The sequence below is a fragment of the Oreochromis aureus genome, linkage group 14, assembly GCF_013358895.1.
Source record: "Oreochromis aureus strain Israel breed Guangdong linkage group 14, ZZ_aureus, whole genome shotgun sequence".
Taxonomy (NCBI): Eukaryota; Metazoa; Chordata; class Actinopteri; order Cichliformes; family Cichlidae; genus Oreochromis; species Oreochromis aureus.
In genome coordinates, this window is record NC_052955.1 from 15650653 (window position 1) to 15676228 (window position 25576).

The following is a 25576-nucleotide window of genomic DNA, read 5'->3' on the forward strand; positions in this document are numbered from 1 at the left end:
CCTCAAAGTAGCTGACCTCATCAAGTCAAATTGGTTCTCTGGTCCCAGCTTTCTATGGGAAAGAGAGATAGCCACAAAACAGGCTACTTCAGATTTGCTGGTGGGAGACCCTGAGGTGAGGACTACTCAAGTGTTGAAGGTTGATGTAGCAAGGCAGTTTGACATCCAGAAGCATCTGCTGCGGTTCTCAAGATGGACTACAGCTGTCAACGTCATTGCTCGTATCCAGCGGCTGGCAAAGAGGATCAGGACCGCTGAGCCTTTAAACGTGGAAGAGAGAAAACAAGCTGCACAGACTCTCGTCAAGCTTGCACAACAAGATGCCTTTCAAGAGGAGTTAAACGCACTCAGCCAGAAACCAGGAAGGCTGCCTTGCAACCACCAACTCTTTCAGCTTGACCCATTCCTCCAAGATGGCATAATGAGAGTAGGAGGAAGACTGAGGAAGGCATCTGTGCCTCTCGAGTTAAGACACCCAGTGATCCTTCCTAAAGATGGTGCTGTTACAAACCTCATCATTGCACACCATCATACTAAGATACAACACCAAGGCAGAGGACAAACCCTCAATGCACTGAGAGCCAATGGTTACTGGATCGCTGGTGGAAGTAAGGCTGTAGCCCAATACATCAGGCAGTGCGTACAGTGCAGGAGAGCCCGCGCGCAACCAGAGGAGCAACGGATGGCAGATCTACCTAGTGACCGTGTTGATCCCACACCACCATTCACTTATTGTGGTATGGACTGCTTTGGTCCTTTTCACACCAAACAAGGTCGCAAGGATCAAAAACAGTATGGCCTCCTCTTCACATGTCTTTGCTCAAGGGCAGTGCATATAGAGATGTTGGAGGATTTGACGACTGACGCGTTCATCAATGCTTTGCGCTGCTTTATTGCCCTTCGTGGAGCTGTTAGGCACATTAGGTCCGATCAGGGAACTAACTTTATGGGGGCAAGAAATGAGATGGCAAAGGCTCTGAAAGAGCTTGATAAGGAAAGAGTGACTGCATACCTAGCAGAAAATCAGTGCGACTTCGGAGGCGGGGTGCCCTCGGCCTCTCGGCCTGGGGCTCGGTCACTCAGGCACAGCTGGCTGCCGGCGGAGCTCACGGGCACGTCACTGCAACCCCCCCTGGCTTCTGCTCCGCGGCTGCTGAGTGACCCCTCATCTGGGACTCTCCTCAGCTCTTTCTGGGATAGTGACGCAGCTGCCCCTCTGTTGGTCTTCCTTGGTCTCTTGTGTTCTGGGGGCCTCTGGACGTCTGGAGTTTAGATCTCCTCCATACCTGCGTCATGCCCTGGAGGACGGGGCAGTGGCCCCCCACACCCTCTAGCAGATCATTACATGAAGGAACCTTTTAAAAAAAACAAGTGCGTCCATGCTCACAGGTGTACACACAGGTGATCACACACAAACTACACCCTTTTTGGCTCTTACCTCAAAGCACACTGTGCGCTGTCGATCTTACGTACTGCACAATAATGTTTAATATTTAGTATTTACTGTCATATTCCCATAGATCATTGTGATGTTGTTTATTACCCTCGTTTTCTTCTGCTTGCTTTCTTCTTTCTTTCTCAACAGGTGATCCAGGTGATCGATATATGTATTTTTTGTCTGCTTATTCTGTTGGTTTTTGGTTTTTTGCCCTTTTTCCCCCGTCCCTCTTCTTTCCCTGTTTTTCTTTCCCTCTTTCTTTCTCCCCTTTTCTTCCCCCAGTCAAGTCTGTCCCGTATTCAGCAAGTGAAAATAAAATAAACAATAAAAGGTGAATCAAATAGACCAATACGGCAAGGCTGGGATGGTCAATTTGGTAAAGTAAATCCGTTGGGCATCTTTCTTCGCCTTTAGACAATAATTCTGATGGCAAAAGAACCAAACGGGACAGGTTAAAAAAAAAAAAAAGAAAAAGAAAAAAAGAAAATCAGTGCGACTTCCAGATGAATACACCCCACTCTAGTCATGCTGGAGGTCCATGGGAGCGTCAAATCCGGACAGTGAGAAGCGTACTGAGCACGGTCCTTGCCTGCAGTGTGGGAAGGTTGGATGATGCTTCATTAAGGACATTCCTTTATGAAGCTATGTGCATCGTGAATAACCGCCCACTCACTGTTGATAACATGAACGACCCCAAAAGCTTGGAGCCACTCACACCGAACCACTTGATCACCATGAAATCCTCAATCCCACTTCCACCTCCAGGTAAATTTGTCAAGGAGGAGCCGTACGCCAAGAAACGGTGGAGAAGGGTCCAGTATCTGACCGAGCAATTTTGGCACAGATGGAGGAAGGAATACCTGGCCAATATTGCTCTGAGACAGCGATGGCATACACCAAGACGTAATGTGGAGGTGGGTGACATTGTGATTCTCAAGGAGGAAGATGTTCCTCGCAATGAATGGAAACTCGCTAGGGTTGTGGAAGCACATGAGGATGATGATGGACTTGTACGGAAGGTGACAATCCAGACTGGTGATCGGAAGTTAGGAAAGGGAGGCAAACGCCTCGTCCAACCCTCAATCATTCAAAGACCCATTCAGAAATTAGTGGTCCTGGTGAAAAACAGCTAAAATTGGAAATGTCATTCATTGATTAGATTCCCCTTCTAAAATAGAAGTTGTCATTATGCTGTACTTCATGCACATGTTGTGGAGATGTAAATTCTGTTCATATTGTTGAATTCATTTGTTGAGAAAAGAATATTGTTTATGTCAATGCAAGAGTGTTTAACAACAACATGGTGCTTGGGAATTACCATTGATTTAATGAACAATGCAAGTGTATTTACATTCACAATTGTAATAATCAAAGGTAATTGGTGGGAGTGTAGCTGACGCTGAAATGTTTGTGTTGGTTGCCATGACAACACCAGTAGCGCATCTGAGATCGTTATGTTGTTTTCTGTTTGTTTTCGTTATTTGGTACTCATGTTTGTGTACATTTGCAGTAGGAAAAGATAATCTGTGAATCTAGTAATACATCCTGCTTATAAGAAATGTTTTTGTTAAAAATTATTGTGAAGTAGTCACTTCCTGTGAGTCGCGGGAACCGGAAGTTGTGCGCCGGAGAGACAAGACAGAGCGGTAACACGGCGGACTTTTTGGAATGTACAACTTTTCTACTGCTGGTTTTACAAGGCGTACACGGTAAAAAACATTATGCTGTTAATTGTTAACACTTGTGCACTTTGTGGAAGGAAATAAGTGGCTGAGTTGTATGTCATATGTGCTATTGACATTATTTTACTTGTTTCTAGTTTTCACGGTGCTCCATGATTGTGAGAGGAATAAAAGAATTGTGGACATCAGTACGAAGCGTGGATTCTTTTGACCAGAGTAGATACAGAGACCGTTCATTCCCAGTAGATGTACAAGTTCAGCAAAATGAGGGAGATACTCAAATTTGCCATTTAATGTAGGTTCATATATGTAAAATAACGATATACACAGGTTCATTTAAATATGAATTAACACTGTAAAGCACAATTCATTAGAAAGTAATATGTAGAAAAAAATATTTTTCCAATACAGTACTTTTATAGAGTACTTTTTTACAGCACTCTTAGAGTTTTATGCAACAAGTTACAGTCATCCATTCACTTACACTTTCACATCTGTGATGCATAGATGTGATATGTCATCGGTCTGATACTAATTCAGTCTTATGTTTACATGACATGCTAAGGAAAATTTACACCATTGAACCCTACTCTAAGAAATTGTCGTGGATTTAACAATGTCTTTGAAGAGTGGTTTAAGAAATGAGTGTTTAACGATTTTACAGCATGTGTAGCACCATCAGAACCTGATGTCACTAGGTTGGTTGTTTGGTGTTATATTTTTTGCTCGATGCACTGAAATGGGGTAATCCACCTGTGGACCCTAATGTTTGGGTTTGTAGATCACTTTGTAAATGACAGTTGTGTGGATAAGTACTTGCTTTAGTCATTTGCATCTGTGGTTCAACAGACCCACAAGTTGAAGCTGACTCTGTCCCCTCTGTGTCTGCCGTTGAGTCATGTGGAAAAACCAAGCATCGCAATCAGCTGGCAGTGCAGATGTCCTTAACGTTCAATGAGTACCCAAGCACTTCCAACCAGTTTACACCAGTTTGCAACCAATGTTCCCTCTAATTTTTCATGTGTCTGAGCAAACACACAAACTCCCTGAGTGGTCCCTTTGACTATTGTCAGCGACATTAAATGTGTACAATGTGGTTACGACAGCATCGCATCCATCGATGTTATATGTTTTATAAAAAGAGTCAAATTACAGTATTTACGTTTCTGTTAAAATACCTTTAATGAAGAGCTTGAGCCCACTTAGAGTGAAAATTACAACAAACTTTTTTTAATGACCTGTGCACTATGTTAACGCTATTGGAAGTATGAACATTTAATTTTAAGTATGGCAAAAAATGAACTGCCAACCACATCAAGCCTACTATAAACTCCAATTTTGGAACTTAACATTTTTATTATAAAGCTCTGACTTGTGTTATGATGAGTATGAGCCAGTCTGTGAAGCTCCTGGTCCTCTTGTCCTACTGCAGTCTGGGAGACAGTCCTACTGTCCTGAAACTCTTTGTCTGCAAAATACAGTATATAATGACACAAATATTTGCATTTCTAATACTCATAAACTACTGACAGTATTTAATGATCAATGTCCATAAATGAAAACTAAATAAATGACACTAGATGAGCAGAAAATTGATTAAGAGCTTAAATTTCACCTTTTTTTTCCCGTCTGTCCTTCTCATGTCTCCAGTGGTTGTACACTTCGTCCGGGTTGATGGCCTCGTCTGCTTGCAGCTTTGACTTTATGCGCATCAGCTGGTCCAAATGGTCCACCTCAAGATGATTTCTGGATGCTGTTTTGATACGATTCATTAAACTAAGGCCTCTTTTGCAATCCGTACTGGATGATTGAAATGTAGCACAAATATCCACAAGCTGTGAGATGTGTTTTAGCTCCTCACATTTTAGCATTGCAGCCACCATATCTGAGAATGTGCTGATTGACCCATGTTTAAGTTTTTGCCTCATTATGTACTTGAAATCACAATATTCACTGTTTATGACCTCCACTGAATGTGGATGGTGGAGAATGGCCTCATACTTCTTTGCCAGCCTGGCAATGTCTGCTGCTCCATACTCAAAACTGATGTCTGTTCAATGCCTCAATGTCAAATGCAGACCACTCCCTTAATTCATCCTCTGGAAAACCAGCATTCAAGTGATCACAAAGATTACGAATAACACGAGTAATCTCACCGGTATTCCTGCCATCACCAGATGAGGCCCTCCTCGCCTCTTTGACACAGTCACTCCACTTAACATCCTTTTCTCCTGTCAAGTATTGGGAACGCAACTTCTCAATCTTTGCTCTTGCCAAGCAGTGCCCTTCCATCACAGTCAGGTTGCATCTTTGAAAAGAAAGACATAGGTGTGCCAGCTCACCCAAAACATCTCCCAGAGCGGTGAGAATAACCTTGAGGTTTGAATCGGTTAGCTTTTTGTAACAGTAATTTGCCACTGGATCTCTGTTATCACTGAATTCTCTCTTGTAGTATTCTTCCAGCACAGTGTAGCTAATCAGAACAGCATTCACAGCTTGGTGATGCGACAGCCATCGCACTTCACTCAGAGGCCTGAATGACAGTGCATCCTCATCAAGAACTTTTGCTGGTCTTCCAATTTTCCCCTCTTTACAGTGGATCTAGAGAAAGTGGAGTAAACCGTTCTAAGAAGTTTTCACATCACGCATCAAAGGCACATCTTTCCACACATCACCAATGCCCAAGTCCTCTCTGTGGGCCACACAGTGTTGTTCAGTTAGGTGTGGTAGTCGCCGCTTTAATAAAGCTGCAACTCCGTTGTGCTTTCCTAGCATTACTGAGGCACCATCGGAGGTCAGCATCACCATTCTCTGCATGTGTAGTTCATGCTTGGTGTAAAACTGAGTTATTGCCTGCACAATATCGTGAGCAGTGCATGCTGTCAGCTGGATGATGCCACCAAACACAGTTTTATGGTTAACGTTATTTTCCTCCCTGTATTTAATATACAAGACTAGCATTTTGTGCACTGTTATGTCTGTGCTCTCATCTATGATCAGGGTGTGCCAAGGTGCATTTTTAACTTTACACATTGTCTCATTCTGCACTACTTGATTAATTGAATTCACAAACTCAAAGGTATAATTTTTGCTTCGCCAGCTTTCTGGTATACTCACATACTTCGCCATGTGATCGTGAATTTGTTGAACCGACAGCATAGAAGAATTAATTTTGGTGGCTAGTAGAATATTGTCGATGAGAACTTTAACTTCTTCTGGGTTCGATTTCTTTATGAGTGACAGCTCATTCCTCTTCTCTTGGTCTTTGGCACTCTCTCCCAGCAATGTACCGATCCCCATTCCCATCGTACATCTTCTCACAATTCCAACTGCTTTCAAATGACTTTTCTGTTAAATGTGGCACTTGAGGTATTCCAGCTTCCATTCTGTCCACGCTTTTCCCTCCGAAAACTCGCTTGCGATTTTAGCTTCGCAACATGTTTTGCAGAGCAGACCTTTCTCACTCGAAAAAGAAAAAATCACACCCAGTTTCACAGTTTTTTCTTCCGCTTGCACATATTCTGACAGCCATTCCATCTTAAAAGAATCGCATTTCTTTTTTACTTTGGCTTGGTGAGGGGATGTGCCACTGCCCGTTCGTTTTGCCATTATCATAAACGTTCAACATAAGCAGCACTCCACATCAGCCACACCCCTTTGCTAACTAAAACATTAGCGGCACTTAAGGATGGTGTCATAACCTGTCCACGATTTTGATTAGCTGCGTGTATTCGAATGTGAATCGCATCATTGGCTGGAGCAGCCAGTCACCGGTCACGCAAAACAGAATGAATTGTTAATGTATTTATTTTAATTTCAATTCAGATTAGATTTTTTTTGTGTGTGCAACGCAGATTTTCTGTGCGCAGAGACCGTGCCGGCAGTGCGCAATTGCGCACGCGCACAGCTTAGAGGGAACATTGTTTGCAACCAGTGTGGCGGTCAGTACTCACGAACAGTAATGTATTGCACATTATGTGTTACATTTAATTAAAACAGTATGTTACATACTCCTAGGCTAACGTTATTTGTTACACTACTCGATACTTTCTCATTACTCGGTAAAATGACCAGTTATGTTGTTTGGATGAGCTGCATTTTATCGCATAAAATATTGCTGATTGCATCCAACGGACATCTTCTTTGCCAGCTTGCCAGATGTGAGATGAAGAGCTAACACAGCACAAAGGCAACAGTATATGATCAGCAGTTTAGAGGTATTTTAGATTTTCAACACCAACAGATTTTTTTTATTAACTGTAATTTTTGTTTATACTAAAAACTCATGTTCTAAAGTACCATATATTATATTTTGTTGTGATCCTATACCAAAGAAGAGCTTGACTGTTATTGCTGTTACCAATATGTTAAGAGAAAAAAGTAAAACTTTCCTGATTTCATTTGCTATGTATCTGTGTGTAGCTGCTCTTTGAGAATCATACATGAAACACATACCATATTTTTCGAACTATAAGGCGCACTTGGAATCCTTTAATTCTCTCAAAAATTGACAGTGCGACTTATGTATGAATTCTGGTTCTGCTTACTGACCTCAACCCCATTTTATGTGGTACACGGTGCTCAAAAAACTTTTCAAAAAAAGTTTGAGTAAAACTTTGAAAAGCTGCGAAGGCCCACTGCTTGATGGATTGTCGGAGCATTGCATCTACTGTAGTCAGGAACATCGCGGTGTAATCTGGGTCCAAACACCGCTTCAGGTACCAAAGTCAAACGAACACTGCGGCATCACTGAGAGTTAAAAACTGTCTAAATTCTTTCATCTTTAATAAAATGATCAGTGTTGCTGCTTTACTATGTGTAACAATTAATTTTAACATTCAGGCATCTATGAAAACAGAATTTAATAAATTTAACGGAGTTAGAACTTAGCAGGAAGTTAGTGCGTGAGTTTCTGTCTAAACATGATTTGTCATGTTCTGACTGAGAGATTTATGAAAAAAATGAAACATACAGCTCTGCTATCACTTACAACATAAATGTAGACAGAAAAATAAACAGCAGTAACGTTTGCAGGGTTACTAATGTTTAATGATGTGCTATGTGATCACTAGCAACACAGCTAAGTTAGCATAACATTAGCACAGTGAAGCTAGAGGATGAATGCTAACTGTTTTCCACTCAACAAAAATTAACGTGAGGGCTTCCGATGGTGAGGGACAAATGGAATCGCATGGCAGGATGCTATAAACGGACCAAACTGCAGTCAGGAGAACAACTGAGATAATCCATCCACAATATGAGGCTAGTCATTAATATACTGCAACAACATGGGAACAGAGCAGCTGCGAGAGAATTCAGCATTAATGACTCAATGGTACGGAAATGGAGGAAGCAAGAAGAATGAGTTGAGTTAAGTTTGACCTATCTGACTGTTTTGCTTTGCTTAATGCGCCTTATAATCCGGTGCACCTTATGGTCTGAAAAACACGGTACACGGACAAAGCAATGCAACTGCTGTCATCTTTTAGACTGTGCTGCACACTAAAATTCAACAACAGTTATACATTGAAGCCTTTTGAAAATGAGAATGAACAAGATAGAGAATAAGAGATACTCTTACTGATTTTATCTGCATTTGCATGTTATTCAAATGAAAATCTTCCAGAGTTTGACAGAACAATATAAAAGCATGTCATTATGAATGTTGGAATGACTCAATAACCTTTAGCTATCACTCACTTGGTATGGTTTATTTGTTGTTGTTGTTTAAGTAAGTTGCAAAGTAAGTAATGAAAACACATCAGAAAGGAGAAGTAGTTTCTATAAAGACAGTATCAATTTGAGTATAAACTGCTGACAGCTTCTTTCTATTCTGACAAGATGGTGACCAACTAATTATGTAAAAATGATCAAATTAAAATCCCATTTTACCGCATTCATTTTTCAGAGTGAATTTGGTGCCTTCTTCCCCATCATGTATTTCTTTGTATTCTTCTCTGGTTTCAGTAAGATGATATAACATTTGGGTATGAAGATGCAAATTAGCAGTCCAAAACTGGAAGCAAGTATAGCAAATATTTCTACAGCAACACTGAACTTCCCAGGAGAGCTGATATATGCTGGGATAAATGTAATCCATACTGCACAGAATATCAGCATGCTGAAAGTGATAAACTTGGCTTCGTTGAAATTGTCAGGTAGTTTTCGTGCTAAAAATGCAAAAATAAAACATAAAATAGCCAGAAGTCCTATATAACCAAGCACAGCCCAAAAGCCTACAGCCGAGCCTAGGGCACACTCCAATGTGATCTTCTCTTTAATTTCCTTAAAATTCTTAAATGGAAAAGGAGGAGAAGTTGTTAGCCAGATGATACATATATTAATTTGAATAAGAGTAAATCCTGTAACACAGAGTCTCTGCTGTGTCTGCCCAAACCATTTTTTAACATTACTACCTGGACGTGTAGCTCTGAAGGCCATTAAAACAACCATTGTTTTTCCCAGAAGACAAGAGATACAGAGGACAAAGGTGATGCCAAAAGCTACATGTCGGAGCATACAGGACCAATCTGAGGGCTGACCGATGAAGGTCAGAGAACACAGGAAGCACAGAATTAAGGAGAAGAGCAGCAGGAAGCTCAGTTCAGAGTTGTTTGCCCTGACAATAGGAGTTTTCCTATATTTGAAGAAAATGAGTATCACACCAATCGTCATGTGTGCCCCAAATAAAGATATTGCAGTGAGCAGTGCTCCCATTATTTCTTCATATGACAGAAACACTGCTTCCTTCTTTATACAAGCATCTCTTCTTTCATTTGACCAAAACTCAGGAAGACATCTCAAACATGTGACAGAATCTGGAAATTAATATTGAAGCAGATGTTACATTTCCTGAGTACAGTTATTTATGCCTCTGCCATGATATATTGTACTGGTGCTTTAGAATTAGAAATTGAAAAACAACATTAACCTCGTAGGACCTGGCGTCCACATATGTGGACATCACATTTTGGGTTATTTAGACCAAAATACTGAATTTTGCTTTACAAGGGCCTGATACTCACTTACAGGGACATTATACTGCTACTGTTCTATCAAAATTTTAGATGAATATCCTCATATGTGGCTCTTATTTTTCTTAAAAACAAAAATAAGGTAAAAAAAAAAAATCTGGTAATTCTTTGTTTTTACATTCATCATCGTGGCTCAAGAGTTGGGAGTTCGCCTTGTTATCGGAAGGTTGCCGGTTCGAGCCCCAGCTTGGACAGTCTCGGTCGTTGTGTCCTTGGGCAAGACACTTCACCCGTTGCCTACTGGTGGTGGTCAGAGGGCCCGGTGGCGCCAGTGTTCGGCAGCCTCGCCTCTGTCAGTGCGCCCCAGGGTGGCTGTGGCTACTATGTAGCTTGCCATCACCAGTGTGTGAATGGGTGGATGTCTGGATATGTAAAGCGCTTTGGGGTCCTTAGGGACTAGTAAAGCGCTATATAAATACAGGCCATTTACCATTTACCATCAGGCCCCAATGTGACCAAATATCAAAGAGAAATTAAAATTGCATGCTGTGGAAGAGTTCGGGTCTTAGGAGGTTAATATTCAATGACTACTACACTGTCTTGTGATTAAGTTTGAAATGGGTCCTTTACACTTCTATGCGGACCTAATGTATTCATATGTATTATTCTTTTAAACTTAATTATTAGCATTTTGAAAATGTGTTTCAAGTTTATTAAAGACTTCGTGATGCTGGTTTCATTCAGTTATAACGATCATGGTATTCAATTCCTGCTTATTACGCAGAAAAAGCCTAAGGTGTTACCTGGTGGTTATCACTAGTTTTAAGTTTGGTTATTAATGTGTTATTAAAGAAGAAATAGGCAGGTTTGCATTTTGCAGCTCTGTTTTCTGCTTTTTACACAGATTCTTTGACAAGTAATTGAGAGGTAATAACTTAGAGATTACCATATTATTAGACTTTTGTTTCTGCCTTGTTTCCCTACTATTTCCACTTTTTACCTAGCTTTCCACATTATTACCCCTAGTCTTTGGGACCTTATTGTCCAATAACATCAACTTTAGCTTAATATTTCTGAACTGTAACCACTGTTGCTACCATGATATTACTTTGATGATAATTGGTTATCACTTTATAACCAAACTGTAATAGAAAGTGCAGGCATGTATACTAATCTGTGGCAATAAGTTAAATATTTTCAACTATTTCAATCAGGCAATTTAGATGGTGGTTATCTCTGGATAAAAGCATTCATCAAAATGATTAAATAGTTCTCTTATGGTCTTCCTACATACGCAACTTTGCTTTGCAACACAGCAAAGTTAAAATGAAATATCACCACACCTGTAATGTTGCTGATTTCTCCCTCTGCACATCTTATACAGTCATAGCAGCAAACAGGCAGAAATAGGCAGTTTTGCATTTTGCAGCTCTGTTTCCTGCTTATTACACAGACTTTTTGACAAGTAATTCAGTGGTAGTAACTTAGAAATTGCCACATTATTACATATTTGTTTCTGCGTTGTTTCGCTAGTCCAATAACATTAATTTTAGTTTAATATTTCTTAACTATAACCACTGTTATTACTTTGATGATAAGTGGTTATCACTTTATAACCAATATGTCATAGAAAGTGCAGGCATATATACTAATCTGTGGCAATGAGATAAATATTTTCAAATACAAATCTAGATGGAGATTATCTCTGCATAAAAGCATTCATCAAAATGATTAAATAGTTCTCGTATGGTCTTTCTACATATCTAACATTGCTTTGCAATACACCAAAGTTAAAATGAAATATCACCACACCTGTAATGTTGCTGATCTCTCCCTCTGAACATCTTATACAGTCATAGCAGCAAACAGGCCTTCCTTTCTGCAGAACCTTGCGTGTTCCTGGGGGACATTTCTCATTGCAAAGTGACACAGGCACCTGCATGATCAAGAACATTTAACTGTGAATAGACATTGAGAAAAACATGTCTCTATGATGTTCTCTGTCAAAAACCCCTCTTAATGTTGAAGCATCAAAACCAAAATAAACAAATGAAATACATATGTATAAAATGAAAAACAGACAAAAAACATAAAAACAATGAAATTGTATGATAGCTTACCTGCTTTGAGTTTCTTGCCCAAATTAAAGACTTGTTTTGCAGATTTAGCTGTTTTTCTGGAACTAATGATGGATCATAAAGACCAACTGTTACAAACTCCACAATTCCATTTTCTCGTGGCTGCCAGTTTATAATGTCATACTTTGCTGCTGGATCTCCATTCTCATTAAAGTGAACCTCATCTCCTTCCTTTGTTGTGAAATGGATCTTTCGTATGTGTTGCAGAACCTAAGAAATATATTATGACTCAATTCATTGCACGACAAAGATTTTGCACACCTACTGACTGAAAAATATACAAGAACTGGAAAATGAAGTTCTTGTAAATATTTTTAACTAAAAGATCTTTTTAATAATGTATCTTAATGTGAACACTGTGATGTAAATTAGTAAAAAGCTCACCATGAATGGGTCTAGCTGCACATTTCTGTTACATGTTTTATTACAGCTGAGGATATTGTGAAATGCATGGGCCACTGCATACACTGCTTTGTAGACATTGTTAAAAAGAGGCATGAGAGACATGTCAATGAAGCTATTTTGAACTCCAGCCACATCTTCATGTCCAGTACACTCTCTCTGAATGTCTGATGATGACTTTATCACCTTGAACTTACAATTAAATAGTGTCTCCCAGAACTCAATAAACAGTTCATTATTAGATGAATTCAGTGGCTTCTCATTTAGTATGAACTCTCTCAGGCCACTGATATGTGCTTTAGGAATGGAAACACCAATGGCACCATCTAATATGTGATGTATATCCATTTCTGCAGTTTGTGAATCAAATATCCAAGACTCACTGCCTACCCACTGGTACCCAGACAAGTTATGGTATGAGAACTCCTGTAGCAGTATATTAAAATCTGCACGGGCAAGGAACCCAACAATCACCTTGGAGGTTGAAGCCTTTATAATGTCAATTATCCTTTGAATTTTTAAATATGGATCTGTCCTAAAAAAAGGTACAGAATACTCCAGACAGATGCCCAGTTGCTGTGCAGATTCTGTGAATGTGGCCATGCCATTATTTCCATACTCATTATTGGATCTGATAGCTCCAACCCAAGTCCATCCAAAATACTTGACCAAATGTGCCAGGGCTCTGCTCTGGTAGTAGTCACTGGGTATTGTTCTGAGGAAGGATGGGTACTTAGTTTTGTCACTGAGACAAGCACATGTAGCAAAGTGGCTGATCTAGAATCAAACATAAAGAACTTATAAATGAAAAAGGCAGAATGAGGAAAGATTAAGCTGTTAAAAATAAATTATTCAAATTTACTTTAAAAATATATTGTGAAAATACAAAAATAACAAATGTAAAATGTACCGGGCAAAGTGATCTAATATTTCAAATATTGTTTTTTTAAGTATTAATAGATTTTTTTTTTTTTTAAAGATTTTATATATAAAATACCCACCACTGGTACAAAAAAAGGTCCGATGACAGTAGCTACTGCTACGGTTGTAGAAGAAGAGGTCGCTCCTATAATGGCCTGCACATGTGCAGGTCTGGTACACAGTGTCTTTGACTGTACAGACACAATTTCATTACCATTAGCTAAAGCCAGTGTAACTCCTACACTTCTGGCATCAGATCCACAATTGTCATAGATTTTATAGCCCACAGAGATTCCTGGCAGTAGGTCTGTACTGTTATTAATTTCCTCAATGGCAAAAAGCATAGCCTGGACCACCTGTAAATCTCTGAAATTCAAACTTAATTGAGAGAGTTATGAATAATTTGCATTGCATTGTGTTCCTTAAAACAGACACAAATAATTATGGATAAATCTTAAAATAGAAACAAAAGCATTTCTAATTAAAACGTTCAATGGAAGGAATTTAAACAACTGAGAAAATCAACATACATTATACTCTTCTTTTGATTCCCAACAGATTCCTTAAATGCAAATGGATTATTGTTGTGTCATTTACCTGATACATTGTAGTGGCAGAGGTTGGCTCATGTAGGAATCTTTTCTGTCTTTCCAGCTTGTGTGTAATGAGAACATCCCACCCAGTATAATATCCCCATTCTTAAATAGCAATGGGTTCTCAGGATCTCCTCTACGCCTGCACACTGGCTCCTCCGCATGAGAGACAGATGCCACTAACAACAGTTGCAGAAGTGCCCATCCCTTTTCTGGCCATCTTTGTGTTGATGTCATTTCTTGAGCTAAACCACTTAGTGGCATTAAAGTACTACAATGACAATGAAATACTTATTCTGGTATTTATACCTTTCAGTGCGGCATAAGAAATAATTGAATAGAGACAGTTCATTCCCAGGTTCAGCAAAATGAGGGACATGCCCAAATTTGCCATTTAATGTAGGTTCATATATGTAAATTAAGGATATACACAGGTTCATTTAAATATGAATTAACAATGCAAAGCACAATTCATTACAAATTAATACGTAGAAAAAATATTTTTCCAATACAGTACTTTTATAGAGTACTTTTATACAGTGCTCTTAGAGTATATTACAGTCATCCATTCACTTACACTTTCACATCTGTGATGCATAGATGTGATATTAAGATATGTCATCAGTCTGATACTAATTCAGTCTTATGTTTACATGACATGTTAAGGAAAATTTACACCATTGAACCCTACTCTAAGAAACTGTCATTGATTTATCAATGTCTTTGAAGTGTGGTTTAATAAATAAGTGTTTAAAGATTTTACAGCATGTGTAGCACCATCTTGAATCAGTACAGAACCTGATGTCACTAGGTTGGTTGTTTGGTGTTACATTTTTTGCTCGATGCACTGAAATTGGGTAATCAACCTGTGGGCCCTAATGTTTGGGTTTGTAGATCACTTTGTTAATGACAGTTGTGTGGATAAGTACTTGCTTGAGTCAGTTGCATCTGTGGTTCAACAGACCCACAAGTTGAAACTGACACTGTCCCCTCTGTGTTTGCCATTGAGTCATGTGGAAAAACCAAGTACGCAATCAGCTGGCAGTGCAGATGTCCTTAACGTTCAATGAGTACCCAAGCACTTCCAACCAGTTTACACCAGTTTGCAACCATTGTGGCGGTCAGTACTCAAGAACAGTAATGTATTACACATTATGTGTTACATTTAATTAAAACAGTATGTTACACACTCCTAGGCTAAAGTTATTTGTTACACTACTCGATACTTTCTCATTACTCTGTAAAATGACCAGTTATGTTGTTTGGATGAGCTGCATTTTATCCACTGGATGCATCCAGCGGACATCTGCTCTGCCAGCTTGGTCTGACGCAGGAAGGAAAAATCAAATCTGGCTTTAGCCTGTTGGGCCGGTGAACCACTGGTGCACCCACGCAAACAGCCTCTCCTCCACAAAGTCCTCATATAAAAAGTACTCTACAACACTCAGCATTACAGTTAACAAGTGGATTCTCCCATTTCAGTGCAGCAAGCCAACAAGAAAAAAGTAACACCTATTGCTTAAAAGATGGAAGGTGAAGTATATCCTTGTTTTTTTTTTTTTTAACATAAAACTTATTTCCGCTGCTAGGAGCAGTATGACTCTTTTTAGACCAGGGCTCCATGGAGTAAAATACCCTTAATACATCTAGAGTTTATTGTCCACCTTCAGTACTTAGACTTTGTGTGACTGACAATGGGCCAATCTACTTGGGAGACAGATTGCATTCAGCATCAGCAACAATGTACCAGATGTGAGATGAAGAGCTAACACAGCACAAAGGCAACAGTATATGATCAGCAGTTTAGGAGTATTTTAGATTTTCAACACCAATAGATTTTTTTTATTAACTGTAATTTTTGTTTCCACTAAAAACTCATGCTGTAAAGTACCATATATTACATTTTGTTCTGATCTTACACAAACGAAGAGCTCAACTGTTATGGGGGTTACCAATATGTTAAGAGAAAAAAAGTAAAACTTTCCTGATTTCATTTGCTATGTATCTGTGTGTAGCTGCTCTTTGAGAATCATACATGAAACACATCCATGGACAATGCAAAGCAACTACTGTCATCAAGTTAGACTGTGCTCCAGTCAACAATGGTTATACATGGAAGCTTCTTGAAAATGAGAATGAACAAGATAAAGAATAATAGATACTCTTACTGATTTTATCTGCATTGGCATGTTATTCAAATGAAAACCTTCCAGAGTTTGAAAGAACAATATAAAAGCATGTCATTATGAATGTTGGAATGACTCAATAACCTTTAGCAATCAGTCAGTTTGTATGTTTTGTTGTTGTTGTTGTTGTTGTTGTTTGAGTAAGTTGCAAAGTAAGTAATGAAAACACATCAGAAAGGAGAAGTAGTTTCTATAAAGACAGTATCAACTGGAGTATAAACTGCTGACAGCTTGTTTCTATTCTGACAGGATGGTGACCAACTAATTATGTAAAAATGATCAAATTAAAATCCCATTTTACCGCATTCATTTTTCAGAGTGGATTTGGTGCCTTCTTCCCCATCATGTATTTCTTTGTATTCTTCTCTGGCTTCATTAAGATGATATAACATTTGGGTATGAAGATGCAAATTAGCAGTCCAAAACTGGAAGCAAGTATAGCAAATATTTCTACAGCAACACTGAACTTCCCAGGAGAGCTGATATATGCTGGGATAAATGTAATCCATACTGCACAGAATATCAGCATGCTGAAAGTGATAAACTTGGCCTCATTGAAATTGTCAGGTAGTTTTCGTGCTAAAAATGCAAAAATAAAACATAAAATAGCCAGAAGTCCTATATAACCAAGCACAGCCCAAAAGCCTACAGCCGAGCCTAGGGCACACTCCAATGTGATTTTGTCTTTAATTTCCTTAAAATTCTTAAATGGAAAAGGAGGAGAAGTTGTTAGCCAGATGATGCAAATATTAACTTGTATAAGCGTGAATGCTGTAACACAGAGTCTCTGCTGTGTCTGCCCAAACCATTTTTTAACATTACTACCTGGACGTGTAGCTCGAAAGGCCATTAAAACTACCATTGTTTTTCCCAGAAGACAAGAGATACAGAGGACAAAGGTGATGCCAAATGCTACATGGCGGAACATGCAGGACCAATCAGAGGGCTGACCAATGAAGGTCAGAGAACACAGGAAGCACAGAATTAAGGAGAAGAGCAGCAGGAAGCTCAGTTCAGAGTTGTTTGCCCTGACAATAGGAGTTTTCCTATATTTGAAGAAAATGAGTATCACACCAATCGTCACGCACGCCCCGAATAAAGATGCTGCAGTGAGCAGTGCTCCCATTATCTCTTCATATGACAGAAACACTGCTTCCTTCTTTATACAAGTATCTCTTCTTTCATTTGACCAAAACTCAGGAAGACATCTCACACAGGTGACAGAATCTGGAAATTAATATTGAAGCAGATGTTACAAGTAGTTACACTCTGTACAATTCCATATGCCTGTGCTTGCATCTACAACATCCATGCAATATCCTACTGATGCTGTACAATTAAAAGATCTTACACTTACTGAGTATAATTGTTTATGCCTGCATTTACATCTACAACCACATCCATGTAATATTCTACTGGTGCTGTACAGTCAGAAGATGATAACCAACAAATATACTCAGTGACTGCTACACTGTTTTGTGGTTAGGTGAGGATGGACAAATGAGACCTCTAAAGTGTTCAATAGCTCTTGTGATTATGGCATATTTTTTGTTTCCATTTTAAAGGAATGTGCATAATATTGTATTTTTTTTCCAAGGTGCACAGAGGTAGAAATGTTCATATACAAATTTATAAAGCTCTGCATACACCTCTGATTTTTTGGATATAACAAATGGCAATGAAAACAACCTCAAATACTATTTTGGGACCTCATTTCTGTTATTGAGAGGAGAAAAAAATGAACTCAACATTTTTTTCATTAACAACAAACACTAACTATGATTGAGAGGCCTAAACAAGAATTATTATGTCACAGAAAGAAAGTGGACTACTATATGTATAAATATGGTTTTGTAAGGCGCCAAAAAAATACAGAAAATAAAGTGAACTCATGCATTTTAGCACAGACTACTTTTTGATTTTGTAATGTGAGAAATTTTATCTCACTTTATTTTTTAATTCTAAGTCATGACTGAGACCTGGATAAGCACCAGAAAATGGATGGAATATTTCCACTTCACCATATACCATATTCATATTGATTGCTAAAGAGGTTGTTACTCTATAACCTTATCCACACTGTACACTGAACTCAAGATAACACTAAACACAAAACAAACACTAAACAAAACACAGTCTTCTGTTTAGATAACACTAAACAGAAGACTGTGTTTTTATCATGAATGTTGATTATGTGTAATATTTATCAATTTTACTTTGTTGTTTTTACTCCTGTATACGTTGTTTTATTATTTTGGTTGTATTGGATTATTATAAGTCCTTATTTTGACAGTGCAGCTTCATTTGTAAAATGACAAGTATCGCTTGATATTTTATATTGGTTACTGGTATGAAGTGTGTTAAAATACCAGCAAATATATGGCAAAATATACATTTGACTAGGTGTAACAACATTTGCAGAAATCCAAAACCATCAACCAAAACAATGCCCAACTTAAAGCCTCTTTCCTTACTATATTTTTTGAGAAATGGTCTGAAAATCACGCAAACATTTCTTATTCACTGTTCATATAGAGCTACAAACTGGAACAGTGTTTTTGATCATGTCTATATCTTTCTACAACTTAAAATAAACCTAATAAAAATTCAACATGAAATATATGGTAAAGATAGGATTTAATTTACATTTCTATATGTGTCTTTACTGTTCATAGTTTAAGCAGGCGATCTGGATGTTGATATTATCTCCAATAAATATTAACAAATTAGTTAATTTTAAAAAATAAAGATGAAAATTGATTAAGAAATTCTCCCATGAGCTTCTAACATGTGTTGGAAGTATTTATAACTGACGATTATTTGCAAATGAAATGCAAAAAGCCTTAAAAAATAATACCACACCTGTAATGTTGCTGATTTCTCCCTCTGCACATCTTATACAGTCATAGCAGCAAACAGGCCTTCCTTTCTGGAGAACCTTGCGTGTTCCTGGGGGACATTTCTCACTGCAAACTGACACAGGCACCTGCATGAATTTTAAGCAATTTATTAATATTGTAGTATTAACATAATGACAATAATGATGTAAAATAATTTAAATACATACTGATACATTAAACGTAAAATAGAAGGAAAAATGTATCGCAGCGTACCTGCTTTGAGTTTCTTGCCCAGATTAAAGACTTGCTTTGCAGATGTAGCTGTTTTTCTTGAGCTAATGATATGTCATACAGACCAACTGTTACAAACTCCACAATTCCATTTTCTCTTGGTTGCCAGTTTATAATGTCATACTTTGCTGCTGGATCTCCATTCTCATTAAAGTAAACCTCATCTCCTTCCTTTGTTGTGAAGTGACTCTTTCGTATGTGTTGCAGAATCTAAGAAATATGACATAGCTAAATTAGTTATTGACAGTTACCCTGAAAACTGACTGGCTGAAGAATATGAAAGAGACCATTTCTTTAAATTAAAACTATTTTCTTGCCAATGTGACCTAATATTAAACATGTAATTTAAGCTATTAAAAAGCTCACCATGAATGGATCTAGCTGCACATTTTTGTTACATGTTTTGTTACAACTGAGGATGTTGTGAAGTGCATGGGCCACTGCATACACTCCTTTATAGACATTGTTAAAGATAGGCATGAGAGACATGTCAATGAAGCTATTTTGAACTCCAGTCACATCTTCGTGTCCAGTACACTCTCTCTGAATGTCTGATGATGACTTCAACTCCTTGAACCTACAATTAAATAGTGTCTCCCAGAACTCAGTAAACAGTTCATTATTAGATGAATTCAGTGGCTTCTCATTCAGTATGAAATTTCTCAGGCCACTGACATGTGCTATGGGAATGGAAAGACCTATGGCACCATCCAATATGTGATGTATATCCATTTCTGCAGTTTGTGAATCAAATATCCAAGACTCAGTGCCTACCCACTGGTACCCAGATAAGTTATGGTACAAGAACTCATGTAGAAGCACATTCAAATCTGGACGGGAAAGGAATGTAACAATCACCTTGGAGGTTGAAGCTTTTACAATGTCAATTATCTTTTGTATTTTGGCATATGGATCTGTTCTAAAGAAAGATACAGAATACTCCAAACAGATGCCCAGCTGCTGTGCAGTTTCAGTGAATGTGGCCATGCCATTATTTCCATAATCACTGTTGGTTCTGATAGCTCCAACCCAAGTCCATCCAAAATACTTGACCAAATGTGCCAGGGCTCTGCTCTGGTAGTAGTCACTGGGTATTGTTCTGAGGAAGGATGGGTACTTGGTTTTGTCACTGAGACAAGCACATGTGGCCAAATGGCTGATCTGAGAGAATACAACATTTTTTTTTAATTATTTAAAAAATAATTACAAAAAAGTCTATCTATCTACAGATACAAAGAAAGAAGTCTACCCACCACTGGCAGAAAAAAAGGTCCTGTGACAGTAGCTAACGCTATTGTTGTAGAAGAAGAGGTTGCTCCAATTATGGCCTGTACATGTGCAGATGTGGTACATGGTGTTTTTGAGGGTACAAACACATTACCATTAGCCAAAGCCAGTGTAACTCCTACACTTCTTGCAACATTGTCACAAGTATCATAGATTTTATAACCCAGAGAGATTCCTGGCAGTAGGTCTGTACTTTTATTAATCTCCTCAATGGCAAAAAGCATAGCCTGGGCAAACTGCAAATCTCTGAAATTTAAACTTAATTGAGATAATAATAGACACTTATGAATAATTTGCTTTGCATTGTGTTCTTTAAGACTAATAATTATGTATAAATCTTTAAACAGAAATATAAGCATTTCAAACAAAAATATTTAATATCAACAATTTATAAAACTGAGAACATTAAAATTTTTAACAAGTCTTATTTGTATCAACATATTTCAAACAGATTCTTTTCATCTAAATTCATTTCTGTGGTGTCATTTACCTGGTGCATTGTAGTGGCAGAGGTTTGTTCATGTAGGTATCCTTTCTCTCTTTCCAGCTTGTGTGAAAAGAGAACATCCCACCCAGTATAATATCCCCATCCTTAGATAGCAGTGGGTTCTCAGGATCTCCTCTACGCCTGCACACTGGCTCCTCAGCATGAGAGACAGACGCCACCAACAGCAGTTGCAGAAATGCCCATCCCTGCTCTGGCCATTTCTGTGTTGATGTCATTTCTTCAGCTAAACCACTTAGTGGCATTAAAAGTATCTTGATGAAAATGAAAGAGTTATAGTGGTATTTATACCTTTCAGTGTAGCATAAGAAATAATATAATAGTGACAGTGTATTCTCTATAGACCTACAAGGTTGGGCAAAAGGCGGTACCTGCCCCAATTTGCATTTTAATGTAGTTTAATATATGTAAAATAATGGTATACACACCCATTTAAATATGCCCATTTAAATATGTAACAGTGCAAAACTTCTTAAAAATAAATATGCACAACAAATTGTTTTGCACATCGTAAATGTGTATTGATCTCTTCTTATATGGCAATGAAGGTCATATATTTACTCTCTTATCAAGTCAATATCTTATTTAACAAGTCGATGCACTGGAAATATTATTTACTATATTTCATACAATACTTTTGGGCTACTCTTAGAGCTTTACACAACAAGTCACAGTCACCTATTCATCTCTATATTCGCATTGAAGATATAATATTTTGAGTCTAAATTCATTCTCCAAAAGTTGAATCTGTTCATCTGGACGTAGCGTTTTGTGGGAGAAACGTTTCGTCACTCATCCAAGTGACTTCTTCAGTCTCAGCTGACTGCAGGTTTCCCCAAACCTTATGAACAGTACATTTGCATAATGACTGAAACCAGCCCACTGAAGGAACAATGGGCTGTGAGGTCAGTTCCTTAATCATAATTATGCTAATCTAAATTCATTCGCTCACTCTCACATACGTATATTCTTCTTTCACATACATACATTACTGTATACATGTTTATGAGGGCATATTTCCATTCATTTCAATTCAGTTTTATTTATATAGTATAAAAATCACAACAACAGTTTCCTCAAACCACTTGATATTGTAAGATGAAAAACCTACAATAATACAGAGTAACCCCAGCAATCACATGCAATCACTTTGGTGAAAGTGGTAAGGAAAATTTCCTTTTTAACGAGACGAAATCAATGACAGAACCAGGTGCGGCCATATGTCGTGACCAGCTGGGGGTTAGGGGAGGGGGACAGGACAAAAGTCATGCCGTGGAAGAGAGCCACAGATTAATAATAACTTATAATTAAATGTAGATTGATGTATAAGCACATGGTGAGTGAAAAGGGGTGAGAGAATGAGAAACGCTTAGTGTATCATGAGATGCCAAGTCTATTACAGCATAAGGGTGGATTCAGGGTCAACTCGATCCAGTCTTAACTATAAGCTGTGCCAAAAATGAAAGTCTTAAGCCTAATCTGAAAAGTACAGAGGGTGTCTGTCTCCAAAATCCAAGCTAGGACCTGCTTCCCTAAAAGAGGTGCCTGAAAGCTAAAGGCTCTGCCTCCCATACTACTTTTAAATACCCTAGGAACCACAAGTACATCTGCAGTCTGAGAGTGAAATGCTCTATCGGGGTGATACAGTAGTATGAGGTCTCAAGAAAAGATGGGCCCTTATTATTCAAGCCCTTTTATGTGAGGAGCAGGATCTTAAATTTAATTGTAGAATAGAATAGAGAAAAAACTGGAGAATTATATGCAATAAAGAGGAATATATACAAACAAGAGGACATATACAAAACAACAGAAAGGAAGACAATAGAAAAGGTGCAGAGGAGTGCTGGGTGCAAAGCCCTGATTTTTCTCAGACAAAAGGATCTTGCAATGGCCTCCAGGGTTGGCAGAGGTTGGTGTTAATTACTGTGAACAGACAAGGACCCACACATTATTTAAGCTGCTTGTTTATTGGGCATGCACATTGTGTTGTGGTTCGGCACCAACTTTCTCCATGCCTTCTCAGCTTTCCAGCTGACTCCTCTCCTCTCTCCCATCCTGGCGTCACTAAAAAAGGAAGACACTAATTAGGAGGATAAGGAACAGCTGCCCCATCAGCCTCACTGGCATTGCACCTCGAGCCTGCTGCCCCATACCTCCCCTGCACCTACCCCAAAGACACATCCCCACCACCTGGCCAAGACTGAGGAGCCAACTGGCCGAACCTACTCCCCCTCCTGCAAGTGGGAGAGGAAGTCGGCCACTGCCATCTGAGCACCAGGCCTGTGGATCACCTTGAATTTATTCTGAAAAGCCAGATACCACCAGGTGATCTGGGCATTGGCATCCTTCATGTGCTGGAAGCAGTGCGGCGGGGCAGGGTCTGAGCAGAGGGTGAATGAGTGTTCCGGGAGGTTGCGATGGAATTTTTTTTTACCTTAGTGTACTGATCACGTGTTCTGACAATAGTATATATATGTATTAGTTATATATGAAGGACAACTTGTTTCCCACTTGCTGTGTGACCAAGAAGGGTCCTTGCCACTGGAAGAGGAAAGTAACACAAGCACTTTGTCTCCCGCTGAAAATTGCGTCTAGCCCCTCTGTTGTACAGGCGCTGCTGACGTTCCTGGGCCTTGAGCAGTTTTTCTCGTGATAACCTCCCCAAAGTGTACAGCTTTGGTCTCAGGTCCAGAACCTATTGAATCTCATTATTTGCTGGGGTTGGACCTTCCTCCCAGTTTTCTTTAAGCAGGTCCAACACGCAGGGGGCACCTCACGCACTGCAAACAACAGAGGGTCTAACCAGCTATCACAATTGTGCTCATCCTTATTAATGAAATTCCGAATCACTGACCATAAGTCACGTGGATGCCTGACCGGCTGGCTGCAGCCCTCCTCTCCTTGTCTCCACGCAGCCAGATGATCCTTGGCTAGGGTGACCACACTTTCCAAACTCGCAGGCCAGTTGCAGCGGTCTCTATGGGCAGCCCCTGTCTGACAGTGGGTGGGGAGTCAGACTAATTGTGGCCGGTTAGGCAAGAAGTCTTCTCAAGGTTGTACAGTTTGGTGGTGAGGATGTTTGGGATTGTGGTGTTGAATGCTGAGCTGTAGTCCACAAAGAAGATCTTCATGTAGCTTCATGTAGCATTCTGTTCTCCAGAATGATCAGCGCTCTGTGAAGGGTGATGGCACCCTCTATGGACAGACTAAGTAAAGATCTCCAGGTCCTGCTGTTCAAATATGGACGAGTCTCTCAGATCAAGACAGTCCTTTAGCCGGAGGAAAGCATCATCTGGCCATGTTTTATTTACATGTGTGCTTGGAGGACTTTGTTTCCCTTTGGGGGATATAGGCAGAGATGAGGAGCAGAGAGAGGCGGTCAGATTGTCCTAGGCCAGGGGTAGGGAACGTTAGTCCTCGAGAGCCGGTGTCCTGCAGGTTTTAGATCTCACCCTGGGTCACCACACCTGAATCAAATGATTAGTTCATTACCAGGCCTCTGGAGAACTTCAAGACATGTTGAGGAGCTAATTTAGCCATTTAAATCAGCTGTGTTGGATCAAGGACATATCTAAAACCTGCAGGACACCGGCTCTCGAGGCCTGGAGTTCCCTACCCCTGTCCTAGGTGGTGTTGCTTTGTAGGCATGCTTGATGTTACTTTACACATGTTCCAGTGTCATGTCCCCCCTGGTAGGACACTTAACACTTGAATTTGGGGAGTACAGATTTCAAACATGCCTCTATTATTGTCCCCAGCAAATATATGTTCATCCCCTGGGTTCTCTCTCTGCCGTCTTACACAGTACATACAGTGTACATCCATGTTAAAATGTATAAATGTGAGAATAAAAATGTGCAAATACAAAAATTTTATCTATCTAAGAGTAAAAATATGTGTGTCATGGTCCTGAGTCTACTGACTCAGTGTTTTGGGTTTCTTTATGCTTTTGTTTATTCTGAGTATGTATTCTGTTATGATTTGCCATTTGTTAGGTTTCTTTTCTGTGCCTGCCCTGGTCCCACTTCTATGTTCTGTCTGCGGTGTCACACTGTCTGTTTGTGAATCTGTCTGTTTAGTTCAGTGTCTTGTCTGGTTCTCTGTGTCTGAGTTTCCTGTTTTATTCTGAAGGTCCCCGTCTCATGTGAGTGTGTTCAGTTTACGTTCCCCCTGTCCTGTCAGCTCTGATTTCTCCCAGGTGTGTTGCCCTCCTGTCTCTCATCCCCTGATTACTGCTGTGTGTATTTAAGCCCTGTGTGTTCTCCTGCCTGTTGCCGGTTTGTCTGTGTTCCACGGTGTCCTGTTCCTTGTCCGTGTCT

The 25576-nt window shown here is 39.2% G+C and overlaps 2 protein-coding genes and 1 long non-coding RNA gene across 3 annotated transcripts; all 3 read right to left on the reverse strand.

Annotated features, from left to right (window-relative positions):
* Positions 1-4296: 4296 nt before the first annotated feature.
* LOC120443554 lies at positions 4297-5902 on the reverse strand. The gene is made up of 3 exons (XR_005615487.1): positions 5277-5902; positions 4736-4873; positions 4297-4588 (listed from the first exon to the last, which is right to left on the reverse strand). It is a non-coding gene; the product is annotated as an uncharacterized LOC120443554 (long non-coding RNA).
* A 2992-nt stretch (positions 5903-8894) lies between these two features.
* LOC116323642 (extracellular calcium-sensing receptor-like) lies at positions 8895-14199 on the reverse strand. Its single transcript, XM_031744017.2, has 6 exons — positions 14153-14199; positions 13636-13933; positions 12617-13411; positions 12215-12442; positions 11907-12030; positions 8895-9938 (listed from the first exon to the last, which is right to left on the reverse strand). The coding sequence occupies exons 1-6, from the start codon at positions 14182-14184 to the stop codon at positions 9025-9027; spliced, it is 2391 nt and encodes a 796-aa protein (XP_031599877.2). The 5' UTR covers positions 14185-14199; the 3' UTR covers positions 8895-9024.
* Positions 14200-16647: 2448 nt separating this feature from the next.
* Positions 16648-21289, reverse strand: LOC116323577 (extracellular calcium-sensing receptor-like). The gene is made up of 6 exons (XM_031743937.2): positions 21243-21289; positions 20719-21010; positions 19832-20626; positions 19448-19675; positions 19197-19320; positions 16648-17561 (listed from the first exon to the last, which is right to left on the reverse strand). The coding sequence occupies exons 1-6, from the start codon at positions 21272-21274 to the stop codon at positions 16648-16650; spliced, it is 2385 nt and encodes a 794-aa protein (XP_031599797.2). The 5' UTR covers positions 21275-21289.
* Positions 21290-25576: the final 4287 nt, after the last annotated feature.